At 42.1% G+C, this 25,434-nt stretch overlaps 1 protein-coding gene across 9 annotated transcripts in view; it reads left to right on the top strand.

Moving 5' to 3' along the window:
* LOC121320039 (neuron navigator 3-like) overlaps positions 1-25,434 on the top strand; it is a 158,833-nt gene that overhangs the window by 80,431 nt on the left and 52,968 nt on the right. For all 9 annotated transcript variants that reach the window (XM_041258174.1, XM_041258170.1, XM_041258173.1 and 6 more), the window contains 3 exons: positions 10,605-11,640; positions 17,855-17,970; positions 23,679-23,787. In XM_041258174.1, coding sequence (XP_041114108.1) covers positions 10,605-11,640; positions 17,855-17,970; positions 23,679-23,787 — 1,261 coding nt within the window. The remainder of the gene's footprint in view (positions 1-10,604; positions 11,641-17,854; positions 17,971-23,678; positions 23,788-25,434) is intronic.

Below are 25,434 nucleotides of genomic sequence, written 5' to 3'. Positions count from 1 at the left end.
GCATTTTGGTGGTCTTTCCTCGCACGGTGTACCATATGGTTCATGAAGGGCTGGAATGCCAGATACCACCGAGTTATCCAGGCATTGCTGTCCTTCATTGTGCTTAACCATGTGAGTGGGGCGTGGTCTGTGACCAGATCAAATGAGTGTCCCAGCAGGTAGTATCGTAAAGAGTGAGTAGCCCATTTAATGGCCAAACACTCTCTTTCGACTACGGAGTAGTTACGTTCCTGAGGTAACATTTTTTTGCTCAGGTACAATATCGGGTGTTCTACTCCAGCTACTTTTTGGGACAAGACTGCACCCAAACCTACATCCGATGCGTTGGTGTGGAGGATGAATTTCTTGGTGAAATATGGAGTAATAAGAGTGGGAGCCTGGCAAAGTCTATGCTTAATAGTATCAAATGCTCCCTGACACTCAGCTGTCTAAGTTTGTTCTGCCGGGCACATCAGAAAAAACATTGCTGAACTCCTCAATAAGCTTACACAGCTCTCTTTGCTGATCCGGAACCAATTGTTCCCCCATTGAAATCACTCTTGTGCTCGGGGTCTCTGGACAGGGGCCTAAATCATCCTCCATATTGCCTGGGGCTATAAATAAGACCTCCCTTGCCTGCCAGGGCTTTAAAGAATTAACATGGTACATTTTACGTTCATTTAGGCGATCGGGCTGTCTAATTTCATAATTTACTTTCCCTCTAGCCCGAATCACCTCATACGGCCCCTGCCATTTAGCACACAGTTTTGATTCTGATGAGGGAAGTAGCAGCATTACCTTGTCCCCTGGTCTAAAGGTTCGAATCCGTGCATGTTTGTTGTAATGCTGCTGCTGTCGGTGCTGAGCCGAGTTGTCTTGGGCCAAATGACCAACCAAATCCAGGCGATCTCTTAGTAGGAGCACATACTTCACTACATTTTTGGACGAGCCTTTGTGCTCCTCCCACTCCTCTCTCAGCAGGTCGAATGCCGCGAGACTGCCGGCCGTACAGTAGCTCAAAAGGGGAGAACCCCGTTGAACTCTGTTGCAGCCTCATGACCTCGGTCCGACAAGACGAGGGAACCAACAATTGTGTTACAGGCTGTCCTGTGCCCGCGGCTAGGTTTACCCTATACAGTAATTGCCCCTTTATACTGAAATGTGGATATACTAGTGCCCCAGCGCCATCAACATCCTTACCTTCAATGGACCGGACCTGCCCCCAAGCCTGCACCAATGACGGGTCGTTCTGTTGGCCCCATACTAGGTCCGCACTTGAGTACCACAGGTCCGGTACATTGAGAGGGGCTGGAATAGCCTCTGCCCTAGTCGGCCCAGTAACCTCGCTCTCTCAGTCACACTGCGTTCCCACTCCCTCCGACTGCCGTTTGTTACCATTGCAGCACTCTTCCACCAGACCCCAGCCTTGTCTCAAAAACGCTCCCTCCCATTTTTGCGGTCCGTCTCTCCTTATTTGTTTTTGTAGGACGGAAAAGAGGGGAAAACATTTCACTGTGAAAAGGAAACAAGTCACCAATCCGTTCCCTTTTCTTTTTTTCTGCCACGTTTGTGTGTGGCTAGGTGTGGCAACCTTTCTGCCACCCCGACTACAAGGTGACTACTGATAAATATAATTTTAATGTGGGGTATGCCGCCGTGTCTCCATGGATACAGGAGATGGCCACCTGACCTCATGGCCACCACAACACATTGCCCAGGAGAGCTTCCTAATCAAGGTTTGCTCACATCCTGTGTCCACTAATGCATGGGTTTTCACATTCCCTAAAACCACATTAATCAGACAAGGCCCCTCCCGACCATTTTCCCCACACTTACCCGTTTCAGGTGCCCAATTGCACATGGCCACGTCACACTCCATGGCAGCGGGGCATGACCTGGCCCGATGTCCCGGCTGGTTGCACCTAAAACAGATAGGAGGGACAGAGGGGGCATAGGTTAGAAATCTGTCCCGCTGCTGGTATGGCAACTGGGCAGGGGCAGCACCTCCACCCCAGCTAGGGGCCAACCTTGGTCTCCATGGGGGGGGGCAAGGGGGCCCCAGTGGGGTCGGCACTCTAGGTCTGGGTCCTGGGAACAAGGGTGGTGGTGTTGGTGGTGTTGGAGGAGAGGGAGGGAGAGGTCGGCTGCTCCGAAGGGCAGGGACCGACAGGATCCCGATCCGGGCAGAAGTCAGAGAGTCTTCAAAGTCTTCCGCCAATTTGACCGCCTCCTCCAGGGTGTCAGGGTTGTTGCGCTGTATCCACGCCTGGGTTTCGGCGCTGACCACATGGCAGAATTGCTCAACCACAATGGCTTTCCCCATCTGTTGGGTGGTCTTCTTCCGGGGGTCAGCCAAAGCACCATGTGGTCGCACAACCGCTCTGCAACCACCCTGGGACGTGTCTCCGGGGCTCTCTGGTACTCCCTAAACCGCGCCCGGTGGGTCTCCGTGTTTATATTCAGGCGGCGGAGGATAGCCTGTTTGTTCAGGTTGTAATCGGTGGCGTGATGGTCACTCTGGCTTGGTAGGCTGCCTGAGTCTTCCCGATCAGGCAGGATCTCAACTGGCTTGCCCAGAACTCCCACGGCCAAGCCACCGCGGTAGCCAGCTGCTCGAACGCCACCAAATACGCCCCTGGGTCATCCTCCACCGACATCTTCATCGCCCGTGCCTTCGTGGGTCGACATCAGCGGTTTTGTGGTAGGGGCCGTTGCTGCGGCCGTGTAGCGCTCCTCCCTCCTTCTCTGCCTCGTGTCTGCTCTCCAGCACCTGCAGCAGCTCCGCCAGCGCGTTGCGGTCCATTGTCCCATGTTCTGACACCACGTGTGGCAAAGTGGCTGGTGAAGGGGAATAGATGTAGCGGTGATGCGATGCAGGAGTGACAGGCAGACAACGATATCCAGTGAAAAAGTGCTTTTATTTGTAATCCAGGTCTGGTGACCGTAAAATAATAAATCCCTGGCTATACACAACAATGTGTAAAGCGCGGGGAAAGCAATAACAGGGCACAGTCCCGAACAAAAACAAACACACGGTCACCAGTCCTGGGTGAGTGCAGTCGTGCTGGTGCTGAGTGAACACACGGGTCATTCATGACGATAGTGCAGTGTTGCTCTGAACAGTGCTGACCCTAGTCGACAGCTCCGGAGGTGTGCTTTAACTGTCTACAAGTGAAGAACAGACAATTAACAGGACAAACACAATAACACACAACACGTATCCTTTTACCCACACTGAGAGCTCCTCTCTCAATCCTTCTCTCTATCCGATCGTTTAACCCAAACAAAGGGAAAGATCAGCGTTACCGTGGCCCCTATATGTAATCCTGCATGATATCTAGGTAAATGGTTGCAGCTGCCTTATTACTTGCAGCTGCCCCTCGTTTACCTTTCAAGTCAATATGGTCTTACAACAGAGTCTCACTTCTTTCCAGGCTGACCCACTTCCCAGTCCCGGAAACGAACTGTCAGGCCAGCCCTTCCAGATACTTCTCCTCTCGTTCTTTAGCACCCTCACAGGTCGGGAGGTAGATTTATCACCAGAACTCATTGTATTTCTGTCACACTCCCTGACAAACATGCGCTCTAGTTTTCAGTATTCATTAGCTAATATTGGTAGGTGGAGATGAGGACTTTCAGAAATTTTATTTTTGTTCAGAATTGTAGCATACTCTGCGAGTTTAAGTCGAGTGGGTAAGTTATGCTTCCTAGAATACATATAAAGGCCTCTCTGCATAGCTGAATTGACATTTTATTTTCACCAGATGGAATGAGTTTTGTTAAATTGTTACTATGGAAATCTAATGACTGTATCGCTTGAGACAGACAGATAGGTATAAAGGCTGCTTGTAGCCTTTATACCTGTGTATAATCCATTTTTGAAAAAGGAAATCAAATGATGAACTATAAACTGTGGTAAACACAGAGTACCATGGTAAGTTTTTAGAAGTGACGTACTGTAACTGCTGAAGTGATTTTGAATAGTTACTAAATAGGCATTCCTAGGATTCCAATTAACAGCTTCCTTTCTGACTCCATGGGTCAGACTCATAAAACTGGTTCACTGCACATTACAAACATGGCAGTTTATAATGTCAGCCTTTTATTGCCCTATTTGTAAAAGTGTGTTAGTGTCCTGTAATCCAGTCAATGGACACATTATTTTACAGTGGCTATAATCTCCAAAGACCTTGTTAGATACCCCATCCAATTCATATCCCAATGCAATATTGTTAATTCACATTTCTGTTTTATTTTATATTGCTGTGTTCTTGTTAAACATAACTTGTATACACGCTTGTGCGGGATATATTTGGGTTATTATTATTAACACGTTAGATTTATTTGACTGGTGGAGATAATGGCTACATGGTTAGAATGTTTTTTTTCATTTTGGTTGTGGTACCTGACATGATTGACTGTATTAAATAAATTGCTTTCAATGCATATTGGATTCAGAGGCTGCTCGTATACAGTCACCGCTCTGTTCTGCTTTAAATAATACACCTGGGAGGTTTGAAACGAGGCATTCAACAAATCTAGGTTGATGGTTTACCCAGTTTATTATTGTTTTCATTTGTGATTTTTGACAGCAGTATGACTGTTTGTGGGGGGAAAAAAAAGCTAGGTAAAATCTGAAGGGAAAATTTGAGTTTTTGCTATTTATTTTACAGGCAGAAAGAAAGTACAAGACAGTGTATGCCTCCCATTTATGACGTGTACCTGAATGCTATGCCAGCTTGGCACGGCCACCAATATTTGGTGGATGCCCTCCAGCCGACCCAACTAATTCATCCAGTTTTGCCAATGCAACTAACATAAGTCTGTGCAGTAACTGTGCCAATCCAAAAATGAGCCCATTCATGCTCCTGTCTCCCAAACAGGAGCACGTTTTGTAGGAAGACAAGTTCACTGAAGTTTCAGTATAGTTACTGTGCCTTTTATTGCAGTTAAACTACGCTGATGGTCATTTTTAACTACTGTGCTGTGATACTGAGAAACTCAATGCTTATTTTTTGTATGATAAGATGCAGTTAATATATAATACATTTGATCGTATTAAGTATTAGAAGAAATAAAACCTGCAGTCATTTGTTTTTGCCCCTGAAATAGCTTTATAATGCATTTCACTACCACCCTTATCATTGCTCAGTTGAACTTCTAATTTCTTTGAAACCATCACTGAAAATAGATAATTGGAAAAAATAAATAAATACATTATAAAAATAATTTGGAGCTGTAATAGGTACAGACCAAAGTATTTCCACTTTTATTTAAATTTTCGATGGGAAGAACATTTAGTAGAAATGAAGTACACAAGGATATGGGGAGCAGTGAAAAGGGAATTAATTGGTAGGATTGTCTTTAAATAAAATTCAGCCAAAAAAGATTAGAGAACAGTGCATCAGACAACATTTATAACAATAACGTAAGGCTGGGATAAGAGACAGAGCGTGCTTACTGTTTTTTCCGTGAATTATTTTTGTTGTTTGATCCTTTAGTGTAAGGCGGTTGTATAGATGAGTATAAATATATACTAATGAACAGTATACAGGCCACTGAGATAAGCACCCAGGGTAAATCATTTCCAAACTGCTATTTGGAAGGCATCAATATTTAAAGATTGCTCTGAGTGCAGTTCATTTTCTGCCTCGCTGGATTCATAAATGTGTGTTCTAGCTGCTTGTAATCTCATCACAGACAGTAAAATAAAGATCTGGTTAGCAAGCAGTCTGCTCTGCAGGTCCATGCCAAAGATGCCACAGCGCTGATGCTTGTAGTGAGGTGTCACAGAGACGGCCGAAGTGGGCGGCGTCAGAACCAGGAAAGTAATGCAATACACAAAACACAGGACGGATGAAATGAAGTGATGAAGACGCCTGTTGGCGCCGGTTTAATACAAAATAAAAGGTTTACACAAACACGAAAAACACAGGACACGGCACTCTACGCCCAAAATAAATAGACAAACGAAAACAGACTAAACTTAACAAAACGGTGCACGGACAGACACTGACAAACACGGTGAGCAGATACTTTGTTATTATTATTACTACTTTACTTATTTCCTCCGTCTCCAATCCCGTTCTCCGCTCACCGAACACCCAACCAAGTATGTGACAACGTGCATCTATATATACTATTGTGCTGGGATTCAATTACCAATTAATTATTCACTTGAATCCCAGCACGTGAATTAATAAAGTGCAATTCCCTGTGCTCACATATTACTACATTTTACTTGCACGTGAAGTGCTGTGCAATCCTCGTGCCTAAATACACATATACATTTTTAAACATTCGTGTTACACAGACCCGTTTATATCCCGTGTACCAATGTCTATACACCAACATTTAAACACACCACACGCAACACATAACAGATAATATACACAGGGGCGGGCACTTTGTTACATATACCCCCTCCTGTGCAAAGCACACATGGCCTCAATGGCCACCTCCCCCCTTAAAAGCCCAAAAGTCCCGCCCAAAGTCCTTGGCCAGGACCAGAGGCTTCCAGGGGCCCACAGGTCGTAATGCTGTCAGCAGGGTAGCATTCTCCTGCCAGGGTAGTCCTAGCAGCGGAAAGGCTGCTTGGGGTGTGGTCTCCTGACCTTCCCCCTCCTTCGGCGCCGGCAGCTCCCCTTGGTGGGGCTTCAACCACCGTTCTTCCTGCAGGGAAGAAACTGCAGAGGGAGCAGGTCTCCGGACCTCCCCCACGATCTCCGGCGGAGAAACTGCTGCTGGGGTTGGCGGTCTCCAGACCTCCTCCCCCTCCTCCGGCAGCGAAACTGCTGCTGGGGTTGGCGGTCTCCAGACCTCCTCCCCCTTCTTCGTGGCCGGCAGCTCCCCTTCGTGCAGAGCGGCGGCCACAGTACTTCCGGCTGCGGGCATGCGGAGCGGCGGGCAACCCCAGGCGATGCAGAGCGGCGGGCAACCCCAGGCGATGCAGAGCGGCTGGCATCCTTGGGCGAAGCGAGGCTGGCATCCTTGGGCGAAGCGAGGCTGGCATCCTTGGGCGAAGCGAGGCTGGCATCCTTGGGCGAAGCGAGGCTCCTTGGCAAGTCAGGACAAGCTGGGGTGCGGGTGTTGGCCCTCTTTTCGGCCACTGCAGCCGGGAGGTTCTTCCCCGTGCTTCCCTCAGCAGCCTATGCAAGGGCTGCTGAGGACCGCCAGCATCTAGTCCTGGCCCTTGTGGTGCAGGGAGAGGCAGCTCCTGCTCCTCTCCCCCTGATGGAGGTGGAGGCAGAGGAAGCTCCAGCTCCTCTCCTCGTGATGGTGGGGGAAGTGATACCAGCAGGCATTCATCCTCTGCTGGTGGGGGAAGTGATACCAGCAGGCATTCACCCTCTGCTGGTGGACAGGGACCCCAGCAGGCATTCACCCTCTGCTGGTGGACAGGGACCCAGCAGGCATTCACCCTCTGCTGGTGGACAGGGACCCAGCAGGCATTCACCCTCTGCTGGTGGACAGGGACCCAGCAGGCATTCACCCTCTGCTGGTGGACAGGGAAGTGATACCAGCAGGCATTCACCCTCTGCTGGTGGACAGGGACCCAGCAGGCATTCACCCTCTGCTGGTGGACAGGGACCCAGCAGGCATTCACCCTCTGCTGGTGGACAGGGGACCCAGAGGCATGAGCAGGCTGCTCTGGGGCAGCTCCTGGAGCCTGCCGGTGGAGGTGGCGGAGGCAGAGGCAGCTCCTGCTGCTCTGCTCCTGCCGGTGGAGGTGGCGGAGGCAGAGGCAGCTCCTGCTGCTCTCCCCCTGCCGGTGGAGGTGGCGGAGGCAGAGGCAGCTCCTGCTGCTCTCCCCCTGCCGGTGGAGGTGGCGGAGGCAGAGGCAGCTCCTGCTGCTCTGCGCCTGCCGGTGGAGGTGGCGGAGGCAGAGGCAGCTCCTGCTGCTCTGCGCCTGCCGGTGGAGGTGGCGGAGGCAGAGGCAGCTCCTGCTGCTCTGCTCCTGCCGGTGGAGGTGGCGGAGGCAGAGGCAGCTCCTGCTGCTCTGCTCCTGCCCATGGAGGTAGGAGCGGCGTGTAGTCTCCTGGTGGTGGAGGTGGGAGCGGTGTGTAGTCTCCCCTTGATACAGGGGACTGGTGCGGCTCTCCCTCACTTGCAGGGGACTGGTGCGGCTCTTCCTCCCTTGCAGGAGACTGGTGCGGCTGTGGAGACAGCTGTGGGACCTCTGCCTTCCTCTTCTGTGGCAGTTCCTCCTCTCCCTCCTGGTAGGGGCAGCGGAAGGGACAATTGGCAAAGAGATGGTCCTGGTTGCAGAGGAGGCACCCCGGCAAGGACTGGTTACATCGCCGGGGATGTCTGGCCCTTAGGCGGCACTCCTCCTCCCTGTCCCTCACCTCTTTATCCTCTTTCCTGCTTCTCCCCATTTCTTTCTTTTTTTTTTTTTTTTTTTTTGTAATCCAAAGACGCCCCCTTTTTTTTTTTTTTTTTTTTTTTCTCCCACACAAAAAAAAACCTCTCCTGGTCTGACGCTTGGAGGCGCTGTTAAATCCCACGCAGGACACCACGTGTCACAGAGACGGCCGAAGTGGGCGGCGTCAGAACCAGGAAAGTAATGCAATACACAAAACACAGGACGGATGAAATGAAGTGATGAAGACGCCTGTTGGCGCCGGTTTAATACAAAATAAAAGGTTTACACAAACACGAAAAACACAGGACACGGCACTCTACGCCCCAAAATAAATAGACAAATGAAAACAGACTAAACTTAACAAAACAGTGCACGGACAGACACTGACAAACACGGTGAGCAGATACTTTGTTATTATTATTACTACTTTACTTATTTCCTCCGTCTCCAATCCCGTTCTCCGCTCACCGAACACCCAACCACAGTATGTGACAACGTGCATCTATATATACTATTGTGCTGGGATTCAATTACCAATTAATTATTCACTTGAATCCCAGCACGTGAATTAATAAAGTGCAATTCCCCGTGCTCACATATTACTACATTTTACTTGCACGTGAAGTGCTGTGCAATCCTCGTGCCTAAATACACATATACATTTTTAAACATTCGTGTTACACAGACCCGTTTATATCCCGTGTACCAATGTCTATACACCAACATTTAAACACACCACACGCAACACATAACAGATAATATACACAGGGGCGGGCACTTTGTTACATGAGGACACAGTTTTAATAACAAAGCATTGATCATCCAGTTTTCTCTACTATAAGCATGTAGAAGTATGGTAAAGAATAGGGGACAATGTTTCTATTTTACAAGTTTCATTTAATCTATTCCATGAGAAATATCTTTGCAAATTTAAATGATTACAAATGATTGTCTACATTTATTTAAAGTACTGTGTACACAGTTGCATTGCTCCTTATTGAAAGTTCATTCCTTGCTTAATTATTTTTATCTCATTGATGTATACTCTAAGTTTTGTTTTATAATTTTAGTTCTAATAATATTTAAAACAATGGGGTCACCTATTATTTTGCTGAACAAGCCTTCATATAAACATCAAACATACATACAGAAAGATACAAATTATACTGGCCTTCCACATCTAGGATGAAGTACATAATTCACAATTTATAAGAACTTCACTCATGGATCAGATATCTAAATGTTGCTACATAATTAGCAACCTCTATCTATCTATCTCTCTATCTATCTCAATCTATCTCTATCTATCTTCAGCTCTTGAAAGGAAATAGAATTTGCTTGTGATTTCTTTCTCCATGTTCTACAACTTTTGCAAATTTGGAAATGTCTGTTGCAATTTGTGGACATTTAACACAGAAGCTTGTCTGAGTGGAGCAACTGTCATGTGAAACAAAAGCAAGAGGATTGAAGTCATACAATTTTAATAAGTCCATAGTCCCGTGGGGGAACTAATAGATTTACTTTGCATATTTTTTCCTAGAGGGACCAGGTCCTTATACCAGCCTTAACACTAAGTAGATTTATATTATTGCATCAGAGCTCTGAAACACAGCCATGGAGGAGGTGAGCGAGTTCCTTCCTTATAATCAAAGGTTACATGTTTTGTTTCATTTTAAAGGAACGAAAGAACAGTGCTATTGTGGATGTTTATTTCACTCAAAAAGCCATTTGATACAACTTGGGGTTGCTTGTAAAGACGTCGGGTACATTTTTAATGTGATTGTGGAAATCCCATCCACATCTGAGCAATCAAACTGGGCTGTCGGTGGCACTCGACGTGGCTGTCACCATTCAATGTGTTTTATTATGGGCACTATTTGGGTTCCATCGTAGAGATGACATTAATACCAGCAGGATGCACAACCCAGCCTCTTGACGGATGGCATCCCACATACTGTTTATTTTTTTATGATTTGTTTTTGTAGTAGCAAGGCAAAGTTACATGCTGTCTTTATTATATTTCCTTGTATATCAAAATATTGCTAACATTTTATTATACTCACATGTAACTTGGGTTGATATGCCACTATTTTAGTTACTATGTTGTAGAAATAACTTTTTATTTTAATGCAGAGATGCAGCAGTGGTTCACAATGGCATAGAACTTTAGTCTTTACCGGACATCTGATCAATAAACTTAAAATGCGATAGTGACCTTAGCTACTATGTTAAGTAACTTTCTTTTACTCATTTCTTTCAGAATCAGTGAAAGGACTTCCACAGCCAGGAGGCATGAATGGGAACATCCAAACCCCCACCAGCACCGGGCAGCAGCAGGCCTCTGCCATCCCCTCTCCCAGTGCCAGCAAGCCTTGGCGGAGCAAATCCATGAACATGAAACACACAGCCACGTCCCCCATGCTGTCCGTGAAGCAGCCCAGCCCAGCAACCTCACCACCCCCTGCCTCAGACCGGCTCAAACCACCCATTGCTGAGGCAGCCAAGGCCTCAAACACTGGACAGAAATCCATGCTGGAGAAATTCAAACTGATCAACAGCAGGACTGCTTCCAGGCCAACCCTGTCCCCCAGCTCGGGGCCCAGCGGGGAGGGAGGTGAGAGGGAAGACAGTGCTTTATCAGAGTGCGGGGAGACGGATGGTCTCAGCAGCGGTCTGAATAGTGGGGGCTCTACAGGTAGCAGCTCCAAGCAGCCGACCAAGGTGACAACACCACCTTCGAAAACTGGCAGCAAAACACTGAGCAATAAGAAGTCTCTACCCCAACCTAAGGATAAAGAGGATAAGAGTAAGAGCAAAGGGAAGGCTGGCACACCAAGCAAAGAGGAGAAAGAACTGCCTGTAGAACCTGCAAAGAAAACCTCAAAAATCGCCAGCCTCATCCCAAAGGGAGGGAAGGCCTCTGCAGTCAAGAAGGAAAACTCCCTCCTTGCTTCAAGTGGAATACCAAAACCTGGATTGAAAGTGGCTGCACCCACGGGAAAGACAGCAGGCAGTGCTACCAGCATGGGCGCCAAAGATACGGAGAAATCAAGGACGGGAAAAGGGAACCAGAGCCTCTATGTTCAGAAATCCCCAGCTGATGGCAGGACCCCAGGCAGCCTGGCTTCAGCGGAGGGGAGAAGGACCAGCATGGTTTCATCAACAAGCACTTCCGCACTTTCGGCTGCCATGGTGATGGCATGTGGACAGTTGGGGGGATACGGCATTGTCCAGCTCCCACAGCAGCAGCAATACAACCACCCCAACACGGCTACAGTTGCTCCTTTTATGTACAGGTAAGCTGAAGTATTTGAAAGTGCTATTCTGTTAAATAGTATATTGCTAATACTGCCAAACAATATTGGAATGTTTACTTTAGCATATAATTTTGAAAAGAGAACGCAGAAGAAACAAAGAAAAGAGGGTTTAAACAGCTTTATATATTTCTCAGCTGTTTTCTATTTTTTTTTTTTTTTTTACAATTAACAGGGGCTTTTCAAAAAACAGAATTAAATTACATACCCATTGTTTTTTTTCTTTCGATAAAAACAGGTTTCATGATTACACATGGATTACACAAGGCAACTGACCGAAATGATTTATACATTTACTAAAATTAAATGTAATGATGCATTACACAATTAACAAAACCATTAGTAAATAGGAGGCTTTTTTTAACCTTGTACAATAAATGGTGTGACATAAACCGCTGCACATGACAATTTATTAGTGCATTCTAGAGTTCACTGTGATGTAACTTTCCACTCATATGCTATTGGTAAAAACACAAAACAACAAAAAGAATAAAGAATGAAAAACATAGCATGATCTTTACGTTGCTCAAAATTGATTACTTAACCTTTTATGTCCAAGAATGTGTGTAGGTTTTTTATTTTATTTTTCTGGCTCGCTGTGATTATCAAAGAGTTGACATGCCCAGCTTGGTTAAGAGTTAAGGTACGGTTGCAGAAGGGCCTTCTGGGAATCTACAAGACAGAAAATGTTAATGTGTAATCAGAAGAAACCAAATAACAAGGAACAGTATTTTCGTCTTTTTTTTTTTTTTTTTTTTTTTTTTAAACCCAAGGTGGCTATATTTGATATTTAGAGAAACAAAAAGCAATCAGATCTGGCAAATATGGTTCAGTACATTGCCTCCCTTTACAGCCTGAGTAGCCACGTCATGTAACTTGTGGTAGAACGAATTTGTTTACATATTATTGTTCCAGCATTTCTTTCAAGTCACAAGCAATGTATTATGATAATAACTGCTTTACCAGTTTTATTTTAAAAAAACCATATGCTGACATCTGGCCAATCACTGCTGGGAATGAAGCGTCATGCTATTACCCACTAACCAGGAGTTGGTGTCATCCCCTTTACTGTGTGTTCTGCCCTGTTTACAAGAGGCCTGCTAATAGGAAATCAGCTACTGCTGTGTGGAGGAGAAGTGTTGCCTTCAATTAGAATAAACTGATCCTAAGAAGAGTGTTGACAACTTGATTACAAATCAATGCATTGGGGGTGGCCTACAAACAAGTTTTGTGATTTAAGTGGTAGATAAATAAATAAAAAAGCAAAGCCATAGGACCTTGAGTCACTGTAGTAGCATACAGCCGGCCTTAATATTTCAGTTCCGGATCCACACAAAACACACCTGTTCTGGTAATGTGTTTGCAGGAAATTTACAGTACCAGTGTTCGCGCTAGGCCGCGCCATTGCCCCAATGTCCCCCTGAAATAAAAAATGTCCCACTGAATTGCTCTTAACACGTCCATGTGCCCCCCTTCCCAGACCAGATGCAATACCAATACGCAGTAAATTTATGCATTCTGTACTAACATGACATGTCTGACGACAGGTTAATCTTCTTTACTTGTTTGTTTACACTTGCGTTTTCATAATTAAACTCTTGTGCCGCATTACTCTCCAGTCCAGTAGGATGCACGCACACCCTCCCTGGTTACAGTCAGTTTCACAGTAAAGCCTGGGCAACAATACCAGGCTTGTTAACAACATGGCCCAGCACAAATACAACCTTGTATCCCCGTTACACCCAACCATTACTTCTGGAAGAATAAGCGATCAGCTTCGGCAGTGACTGTTGAAATGTAGGCTGTTATATTTGTGCTTAAAAATACTGTGAAATTCATCTGCTATAAACTAATCTATTTGCTAACATTATAAAGTATGTGAAATGACAAAAAATGCTAAAATTCACAGCCAAAATAATAGAGTATGTGTTAAGCACCAACTGTCTCTTGGCCATTTCGCCAGTAGGCCTATAACGGCGTGATAAAAAAATATATGTATAGTGTATGTGATTTTATACAGCACTGTATATATGCCTACAATACATCTTGCATTAAGGAAACCCCACCGGAATCAGAATAAAGGTAATTATTATGTAATAGAGTTTTGGTAAGTAGCATTTTCCAAACTATATCAATATGTTAAAGTATAGCAAATACACAAAACCAATGAAAATTGTATATTTGACATTTTATTTTTAGTGTTCTGTGTAACACAGGCCATCGTTTAACCTTGAAAAAAAAAATAAAAAATTATTTGCATCAGTCCTGTACGTTTTAGTCACCAAGAATTTAAAAATACCAATAACATTTTTTCATAATAAGGTCAAATGTAGAGATGTGTGGATAGTGAACTTTTCTTTGCCTGTTTTTCTGTAATTGTATTATCAATAAAAAATACATGATGGCCATTTGCTATCAAGGAATAGTCCTATGTCATTTCTGAGTGATTGAGGCTAGCACAGAGGTTACGTTGATTTTAATTAGTAATTACAATAAAATGTTGATTCCTGCAACTAAAAACCTGTTTGAAGGACTATTTTTATCCAAAAGTAAATATAATAGATTTTTTTCTGTTATAATGCAGTAACTTATAATTGTATCCATCACACATGTCAAGGTTTGTTTGTTTTCTTGTATTATGTTATTATACAGACCATTTTTTCTGTTTTTATTTTATTATGACTCTCTCAGATGGGGGTACACGTTGGACTACATTTTTTAGAAAGGGGTATGCAGCTTAAAAAGATTGAAAACCCCTGTTCTAAAGAGATTTGGTACAATGAATATCCTCTACTCAGTGATACACCAGCATCACTGTGACACGTTTCACAATATTTTCCCCAAAAGTGACACCTTGGTTGTATCTACAGCTTTAAAGTTTTAGTTTTTGTTCTTCAGAAACAAAAGGTCAGTAAACTCTGTCTGACTATTTAAAACAAACAAAAATAAGAAATGGTGGTCGGTTCTGAATCAAACATATTGACCCCCTCACTGAAGAAAATGTCTTCCATTTGAGAGGGGGCCTGTGACCAGCTGGCTTTAATGGTGACGTCAGACCAGCAAGGAACACACAGCAGTACGAGGTAAAATGGTGAATGCATAGATACTGTAGGTGCTATAGCCTGTTATGATGGATTTAATCAAATTTGATATTCTTAACTGTTCTGTTGGTTTCTTTAACAACCACCTGACAGTTTCATGCCTATAAAACTCAAATGTGTAATTTAATAAATCAAAGAAGACAGCTGTTAAGTAACTAATGCTGTAGTGAACATGTCATGGTAAACTAGTTTGCTGGAGGTGGCTTTGGTATAAGTAGCGTTGCTAAGGTAACTTGGCAGAGAATGGTGAAAGATAAAGCATGTGCAGAGATGTATGGGAAAGAAGGAAATATGGTGAACAATTAACCACAGTAACTTTGCAAAAGAGAGTTGTTAGTGGTTGGTTGCACTTGAACAGAGTAACTGCTGAATAACTAATTTCTGTTGATAGCAGGATAACAAACTGTTGTCACGTACCTTCTGAGCCTGCTATAGGTAATCGGATCTCCTGTTATTACTTGTGGCACGTATTGTATCTAAACAAAAACATTCAATATTGTTAAAACATGGAACATGGCCTGGTCCATAGTTAATTTCATGTTTACCTTCATTCATAAACCTTCCAATGGGTTTAAGCATTGTGGAGCAGAGCCTTGGCTTCTTGTTGTTTTACCTCAAAATGAAAGACTGAGTTTTTAAAGTTAGGGATGATGATGATGATGATGATGATGATGAAGATACCAGAGAAGCCTTTTTACTGACATTGTTTTGAATGGTAATTGTACAAGTTGTTCAGTCAGAGAGCTTGAGATAAAATGCTGTTTCACTTGCCATACACAGCAGAGTAAGCAAGGCTACAGTATGTAGCATTTAATACATTGTCGCTTGCACACAGTCTCTGATAATCACAGTCAACCCCCCACTCCAGGAGAAACTGTTAACTCCCTCCCTTAGGAAAGAGAACTGCTGCTGCTTTACAATGTAGTGTCATTCCAGTAGCAATTAGACTTTTTATTCCATGACCTGCCAATCAGGCTTAGCAAAATTGCACACCATTGATTAAGCATCATGGGCCTTGAGTGCATGCTGCCTGAAGAAATGAATTGTGAATTGCTTTTATTTATTTGTTTTTAAACCTACATAACATCTTCTCCTGTTTGAGGAGTAAACTCTTAAAAGCTAAAAGATTCTGGGTTTATATATTAACTACGTTACATTAACTGCGCTCAGGCTTACACTGTGCAGGCTTTAACGCCGTCACTTTTATTCTGTTTTGATTCTGTTATTCAGTTAATGGGTTATTAGTCTGCTGGGGAAATGGTATCAAAGTAATTAAACTCTTATTGTGCAGGGAGAGCATCTCTATTTTCCCGTCTGAACATTTGGAGTCAAATTCTCCACCACATGCACACAATCAGCTGCGTCCTGCTTACAGTGTACATTGCATTCGTTAGCTTAGTAAAAATAAATCTGCATTTAAGAAACTTAATATACAGTTTTTTAAAGCACTTCTCCTTATCCCAATATGCTACCCTTATAGAACGTGCATACTGTATGTGCCTCGTTTATCATACTGTATATACTGTTTTTATGTGGCTTAAGACAACATTAAAAACAAGAGACTCACATGTTTTGTTTTCCCTATATGAATTATCTAACCAGTGTCAATGTGTCATGAAGGTTCACATATTCAGTAATTAAATGTCTTACAAGTTTGCCCATATAACTGATAATTTTGCAGTGGTCTCAATTTTTTCCAGAGCTGTATATATAAATAAATATATATATATATATATATATATATATAATGTGTGTATATATATATATATATATATATATATATATATATATATATATATATATATATATATATATATATATATATATATATATATATATATATACAGCTCTGGAAAAAATTAAGAGACCACTGCAAAATTTTCAGTTTCTCTGGTTTTACTATTTATAGGTATGTGTTTGGGTAAAATGAACATTTTTGTTTTATTCTATAAACTACTGACAACATTCCTCCCAAATTCCAAATAGAAATATTGTCATTTAGAGCATTTATTTGCGGAAAATGACAACTGGTCAAAATAACAAAAAAGATGCAGTGTTGTCAGGCCTCGAATAATGCAAAGAAAATAAGTTCATATTCATTTTTAAACAACACAATACTAATGTTTTAACTTAGGAAGAGTTCAGAAATCAATATTTGGTGGAATAACCCTAATTTTCAAGCACAGCTTTCATGCGTCTTGGCATGCTCTCCACCAGTCTTTCACATTGATGTTGGGTGACTTTATGCCACTCCTGGCGCAAAAATTCAAGCAGCTCGGCTTTGTTTGATGGCTTTTTTTTATTTCCGTCTTTTCGTGGGAGAGGAAATTACATCTTTGACACCTATAAATGTCAAAGACTAATAAAAGGAAGTGTCAAGCTTCATATTGTGTGTTTGTGCACCACTGTACTGTGAACATTAATGACCTCAAATACGATGAAACGTTTTGCTTAAGGGGTTCAAAATATAATGTTTATAACCTGTGATGATATGACCTCTTTATACAACAGTCTTTGTTTGTGACACATTTCATTGTATCGAGATTTTTGGCATTGAGGAAGTCCACTGTTTTACTTACTGCACGGTCAATTTTCCAAAGCTTCATAATAGTGCAGACTTGTCCATTTTATAGAACATCCTCCACAAAATAAATTTGAATATTTATCTGCAAATAGACAGGTGCCTGTGGACTGTTCTGTAGTAGAGTTCACAGAGCTATCTCCCATATTACAGCAGGTTGGGGATTTTCTGCTATAAACAAATGTGCAGATAAGAATTTTTATTTTACATTTTGTACACATGGTATTATAATTTTCTGCACTTGCAGCATTAAGCCACAGCCAGCCAGAAATGTGTAGAAATGGAAATCTGCAACTTTCTCTTAGAAAAGCATTTAATACACACAATGACTACCTGCACACGAATCCACATTGGAATCAAAGGTAAAGATTATCATCTTAAAGGAGAAGTGGTTTTATCCACCATGTCTACATTTTCCTTCAGCTTAACCCTTAAAACTGGTGACCATTGTTAACCTTCTGCTCTGAAGACATTGTTGCAGATGTAAAGCTTTTGTTTTGTGACTTTCTTTCAGAACCTACTCTGAAAACGATTGTACCGCCGTTGGCCCTGCTGACTGCTGTGTCAGCCCCACGAAAGCGGATCAGTATTACAACAAGACTGCCAAACAGTGCCTGGAGGAGATATCTGGTAGGTAACGACACTTGACAGCCGGAATACAGGTAACAGTTGGCTGGTTTTAAGGTCTGGGTAAAGGTCACAAGAGAGAGTTTTATCAGGACCATGAGTATAACCTCTCGTGTCATCACCGTACACTGCAGTTGTACAATGAGCGTGACCTACTACCAAGGCCCACAATGCACAGCCTGTGGAACATTGTACAGGTGTGTCGTGTCAGGTGTTGAAGGTTTGTGTTATTTGGGTCTGTATCGGGCCTGTTGATTGTTACAATACGCTTCATAAACCTGTGAGCTCCGAGGCTGGCAGTGACCAGAGTTTTGCGTTCTACCAGTCATTTTCTATTAATGCTGGCATTGCAGAGAGCAGAGAAGACTGTCTGTCTTTGTTTCTAATTCTACTTGATTATAATTGATACTGCTTCTTTGAGCCTGTTTTAATCTTTTGATAGAATGGAATGGATTGACAATCTGTAGTCAATCTGTTGTCTTATTTTGAGTTTGCACAATTCGTTTTTTATACAGTACTATATATATATATATATATATATATATATATATATATATATATATATATATATATATATATATATATATATATATATATATATATATATATATATATATATAGGGGTGTGGGTAATTCACTGACTAGGAGACAGACAGGTGTAATTGAAAACACCACATAGGTGCCCAGTTTTATTTTTGACAGTTCTTACTTTTTCCGGCCGAGGGCACTGTTGACCGTGGGCTGCCTATCAACGATGATAGACAGCACAACGGAAATACCACAGCTGGTACGCGAACAGCAAGTGCACTCGCAGGTGCTCAAAGAAATAATAATGAAAACAGAAGGCAAAAAGAACAATGGAAAATAAAACAGTAATAAAACTACAAATAAAAGGTGCTGCACTCGGCAGCGTTATCCCGGTCGCCGCTACCCGCACGACCCGGATCACCGTCCTACTCTGTAGGCTAACTAGCTTGCTCTTTTACAATACGCCAGGGTCTGCCCAAGGGTTCCCCGCTCTCTCTGTCTCGCTGTGAAACACTCTTTGTTTCGCCTGATTCCCGGTCCTGAATCAGAGCTTCCGCACTCTCGGTGCGTCTAAGTGGGCAGACCTGAGGAGACAGCAGAGCGTTACTTTATAGGACCAACAATCACCCAAGACTCGCCTCTCAGCCATTCAGAGAGGGGGAAAGTCCACACACCCACTTTCCCACCTCCCCGTGTCACTGCCATGACTCACAGGCGGTTGTTGGGCGATTGCCGCCCTCTTCCTGCAGCACTGTGAACACGCCAGCAGAGTCAGCACAGATCTCTCCCTGCTACAATATATATATATATATATATATATATATATATATATATATATATATATATATATATATATATATATATATATATATATATATATATATATATATATATTATATATCTATATATAATATATCTATATAATCTTATACCTGTTTAGCTGATTATGGTTCATCCCCTTGCTCTGTGGTAGTGTCGTAATTAGCAAGCTCCCCTTGTCAAAGTTGTATTGTTTTTACTTTTTATTTATTAGAGTAGACTACTCCCCAACCTCCCTATCCTTAAGCCTGATATGTTCATATATACAGTATGTTCATTTTTTTTGCAGTGCATATTGTATATTGTAGTTGGTTGTATTTTACTGTTAAAATAAATACATGGATGTATTTTCAACATATAAGTGCTAACCTTTGTATTCTAATACAGAGATGGAAATAAAACTCCCATTGCATAGCGATTTGATCCATCAGGGTTTTATAAAAAAATGTAATCAGACATACTTGAGCTTGTTACCTATACACTGTGGCTAAACCACCTCGTAGTAAAACCTAGAATGCATGAAACTGCTATGCAATATGACATTTCCATCCCTGTAATAGTATAGTACTATATTTAAAAACACCAGTTCCTGATAACTAAACATATCCCTTTAAGTATACCAAAGTTACATCAAACATCAGTGGGAAGGCTTGGGTTAAAATACTCACTTGCTGGGTTTTCTTTGGCATGTGGCACTGGTGGTTAGAGCTGAGGACAGGGAGTTTTAAAAGCCCTATTTATAAAGCCATTCCACCAGCCACTGACTGACTCAGTTCCCACAGTCAGAACTGGCTTTACATCCTTGAGCCCAGGTCCCACCCAACTGTAAAAAAATAAAAAATAAATAAACAGAAACAAGCAGGACCTCACTGGGCAGCAGTTAAGGTCAGGCATCTTAGTTTGGCTATCCTACAAAGAACAATTAAATAAATACATTAACAAAATCTCCTTATTATGCCTGCTTGCAAACTTATCACCTCAACTCTCAAGTTACCTGAGCAATTAGCATATCAAAACCACCATGCTGGCCTACTAATATTGTGTTCAAGTTCATATAAATCAGTATGATCATACTAATCTATATATATATATATATATATATATATATATATATATATATATATATATATATATATATATATATATATATATATATATACACACACACACACATACTGTGTAATTGCGTGGAGAGAAACAGCCTTATGTCATGTAACATATTTCAACATGTGCGTAAGGGCTTTGCTTTTATCCATTCCTGGTTTACCTTTGTAGTCTCAGCAGTTTTGACTCTGGGAAGACCGTTTGTTGTCTGTAACAAACTGGACAGCTCTTGTAATTTGCCAAGATGTTTGCTGCCATGGTAGCCAGCATCGGCAGCAGCATCATACTATGCAGCAGGAGAAGGGAGACATAGATCTGTGAATGCAGGCTGAATACTAAAAGTGAGGCGAATTTTGTGCTAAGCTCTGCTTCACTGACTCAATTCGGCTCTTATTGAGCTCTGATGTGGAAGACACATTTCCTTCAGTGTGGCAGCAATTTAAAATGAGTGAGTCTCTGTTTTTAAACTCACTTGAATGGGAGAGGGAAAGATAACCTTATATTTATCCCGCCCCCCTCAACGTCAACTCTTTGGAATGGCAAAGGAAAAAGGAGGAAGAGAAAAAAATTGCAGCTGGAGGGAAGGGAGCTAGCTAGTTATTGGCTAGTGACCATAAGTATGCTGTGGCTTGAGGATTATTCTAGTGCTGCTGGGGCAAAGCAGCAGTATACACTGTAAAATGAAGTCTGGATGGATATTTGATATTTGCAATTAGATGGGATGCTATTGGTTGTGAACAATGTTGAATGGGCTGCACAGGACACCTAGGTGGAAACCCCGAAGGATGTAACATTGCTTTGAGCAAGCCCTTCAGCTGAAGCCTGCTTCTTTTCTGATCCATTGCTGCTAGAACAGGCTGCTGCTGTTGCTGCAGTGAAAAACCCATTGAAAACAAAGCAGGTGGATATATATATATATATCATAGCTCAGAGGATGCATAAAGGCACAGAGTTATCAGTTTTCCAAGGCAGGAACCCTGCGGTGAGGGGAAAGTCCAGCCTCCGAAAGCAGAAATCACTGATTAACCTTACACACCTGAGCGAGGGGGAGCAAAGGGTGTACTCCTTTGATTTGGAAGAGGCTGAGGCTCCAAAAAAAACCAGTTACAACTTCCTCAACAAGGATGGGAGGCAGCGAGCAGGTTCCTTATCCAGGACTCTCTCCAGATCCGAGCACTCTCTGTTCCACGGTAGCCCCCCTGCCAGGGCTGCAGCAGCACAGAGGGTCAGTGAAGCGGATCTGTGTGCTGTGAGCAGCAGCAGCAGAAAGCGATGCACAAGTCTGGGATGCCAGTGGGCTGAAGTAAAAGCTCCCAGTAAAGTTTGTGAAGTCACGGACGAGGAAGGCAGCGGCAGCAGCAGCAGGTCAGATGATGATACTGCCCTGTTCTGTGGCTCTAATGTTACCGGCAGCCAGTACTGGGCAGACGAGGAAGCTGGCTGTCAGCGCGAGGGGACCGCTCACTTGGATCAGGAGGTTATATTGACAATGTTGGGGGACCTAGAGCAGGCCCTGTACACTAACATAATGAGTAAGTGCTGTTCTGTAACTTTTTGGTGGATATTGCATTGGCTTGCTTTAGCTTTCATATGTCTGTCCTGAAGCATAAACAATTCTCCTTATGTGTACATCACATTCAGGTCTAATAATTATACTTAGTACATTGCATATTTGTATATGGTTAGGAATGCCGCCTTCTCCTTCTTCTTCTTCACTAGGATAATGCAGAGCTTGTTTTTAATAATGATATGCACTTTGTTCTCTGTAACCCATAATAATTTGTCAGAAAGTACATATTAATATATTTCCATATAAATTACATTCAGAAGCTTTCCCTATAGTGCTTCTACTAAAAATAACATTGCTAAGGTGTTTTCAGATAATGGCAAGTGACATCCATCTTACTTTATATTTATGATATTTAATTCCTCGTGTTTAACTGAAGCCTAAGCATTTAAATATAATAAAGCATAACATCAAACCATTCTTTTAGCAGCGTTTTTGTTTTGGTCTTACAAAATATGGTTATTATAACAAACTCCAGATGTATGAAATGAGCTGAATGTAGTGTATAGTCAGTGTTGCTGCTGGAGAGAGGAAGCTTTTTCCTCTTTATTACACCAGCTGAAGACGCTTACTGTAACGCTTTAACCAAAGCGTTCTTTTCTGCTGTATGAAAAGTTGTATAGTGTTTGCCACATTGGTGGTTGTCATTTTTAAAGATGAAAGAACGCGTTGGCATACTTTGATATGCAGATTGTAATTACTGTACCCATTTCCAAATTTTAAAAAAGATCATAACAGCAGTTCAGTCCTGTGTAGCTTTTGTTAGTCTCTCAATACTGAGTGTGATGCAGACCTGAGTACACAGACCGTATCAACTCATTCCAGCTATACTTGGTCACACCAGAAACAGGTCATTGTAGTTGATCTGTCAAACTGTATTTGTAGGAGGAGAAGTATGAACAGGATAAGTTATACTGAATGTAGACAGTCTCTTAGGACTGTAGATTTTGACAGAGCAAGAGATGAGATTCTTTGCAGTAACAGATGCTTTTTACACAGATCTGAAGTTCTTTTCAAATCTGCTAAAGGCAAAGAGTATCATAAGCTGGTGAATGCATGGATGTGTCACATGTACATCAGAGTTTTACTACTAGTGGAATAAGTGCATAATTTAATTGCACAGTAGTTACCAAAGAAGAGTAGTAGTCATTGGTAACTACCCATCCGTTACAATGTAATTACACGACTAGTCATGCTCAGTAATCTAAAGAGCTGCCAGACATTCTTTAGCACAATTATTGAAAATTCCAGAGTAAAGATGTCCATCCACTGTACCTGCATGCCACACATATATTTCACACGTGCATACTAGGACTGTGGTGTCATGGTTATTTTGTTTTTCATGTATCATTTTTAAGTTATTCAGTGGGATCAGCCAATGTATTATTACCTTAGAGTTGGGTTGACAGCATGCATCAGTAAGACAAGTCAACAACAACCCAAATGAATGTAGTGGCTGTTTTGTTTTGTTATGAGTGCACATGTAGTGACTCGCTACACAGTACTGTATAAACTGAGGCTTATATTTAACTTGACTCCCCTATTTAAAGTCACTTCAAACTATAAATGCTGTCTTGTGTTTTTGGTGTTAACTTGAATGACTTGTTTGTCATATGTAAGAGGTTCCAATGTTGTTTTTTTATTTTATTTTTTTACTTAACATGATCAGTTTTATCTTGGTTCGGTTCCCTAGGGGAGGACCCTGAAACGAGAAGAATGCGAACAGTGAAGAACATTGCAGATCTGCGGCAAAACTTAGAAGAGACAATGTCCAGCCTTAGAGGGACCCAGATCAGTCACAGGTACTGTACCAGACGGAAACCTCCAAGCAGTGCTGAAACCAGAACACTGGGAGACAGTAGGGGGAAACACACGTGTTATCTCTTTGTTGATGTTAAACAACATTACCGGAATATTGTCCTGACGTAGGCCAGGAGCCGATATTGTGTTGTGGGACCCAACACTTCCTGCATCATCAGTACTACCTCGTTGAAATCATATTTCTAAAGTAATCAATTAACTATCTCTTACTCACTGAATATAATTGAGCTGTATGACTTTGTATTAGTAAAAGTATAGATCTGGACACAGTGATATAAAAAAATACTGTAGGCATTATCAGCCTATTTATTTATGAACAACTAACTCTGGGAAATTTTCATAAGACTCGTCATTCTTATTTGTGTGGAGGAATTTTGTACAGACCATTTGCAAGCCATCATGTTACAACCATCAAACAATGAATCAAACTGATTGTTGTAAAATCTGTCAAGCTTGTCTTTCCCTTCATGAAGCCCCATATTTTCATTCCAGTCATCTTCACATAATGTATGGATATTGATTGAGCTGCCTGATCAGATTGCAGTGCGCTACTTTCAATTATTTAAATAGAAACACACAGATGCTGTGTTCATATAAACCCCAGAGTTTTTGCAAAGGCTTTTTAAATTTTTTTTTTACTGACACTATTGTTTTTACTGACATAATTTAAAAAAAAAATATTGAAACAATAAAATATATAATAAAATATGATGTTTGATGTACTTACATTTATTTAGGTCTTATTTACTTATGGTCATACATGGACACATTTGCAGATTGCTTCATCTGCTTCGTTGGTATGAATCTGGTGCTATTCGTAGCCTTGATAGTCAGAATTCGATCCAGAATGTCTGTAGACAGTTGATTTCTTTCGTCTGTTTTTACAAGGTTCATCTGAGAAAAAAACATATTCTAATTTTGCAGTACTGTGTGGCAAAGCCAACATATTAATGGGGAAACTTGGAAAGTGTAGGAAAACACGGCGCTCTGCTAGGTGTAGACAAGAGCGTAATTTTGTGCCAGTATTTATCAGCCGCCAGATCCTGTCTAAGATGTATCCCAAACTTGTTGTGCTTTGGCTACTTGGTTGAAGAACACACACTAATTTCAGCACAGTATTGTTCATTGGCATTCTTCTTTTGAAACTTTTCACTGTCATCACATAAGGTGTAGGTATATGTGGTCACTGATTGGGGGCTGAACAAAACACCATTTCCGCTGGTAATAAATCAAGACTAAATTCCTAGACATGTTACACATTGTGGAACCCATCCAGATACCAGAGTCAGAAATCTGTGTAGTAGCTCCCCATGCATGCTCCATTTCACACCAAGAGGAGTACCTTATAATAGCTATTTTTTAATGTAACTCTCAGAGATATTTTTCAAATGTATGTGCAGGTCAGTGGTTAGAACTAACAGTGCAATCGCTGGCTCATTGCCTGAACATTTTGCAGGTGTATTGACTGTCATTTGTCTCAAGTGTTTGTGGAGGGCACCAGTAGCTAGTAAACCATAATGGAATCTGGAGATGAACACCTGCTTGCCATTTAGTGCTTGTTCAAATCCTTTACAAATATTATAGACTTAAGCTGCATGAGCAGGTGGCATTTTATCTCCCATTGCCAG

This window comes from Polyodon spathula, chromosome 8 (assembly GCF_017654505.1).
Source record: "Polyodon spathula isolate WHYD16114869_AA chromosome 8, ASM1765450v1, whole genome shotgun sequence".
In the NCBI taxonomy this organism is placed as follows: Eukaryota; Metazoa; Chordata; class Actinopteri; order Acipenseriformes; family Polyodontidae; genus Polyodon; species Polyodon spathula.
The sequence above is the reverse complement of the archived record's forward strand: the minus strand, read 5'-3'. Positions and strand labels throughout refer to the sequence as shown.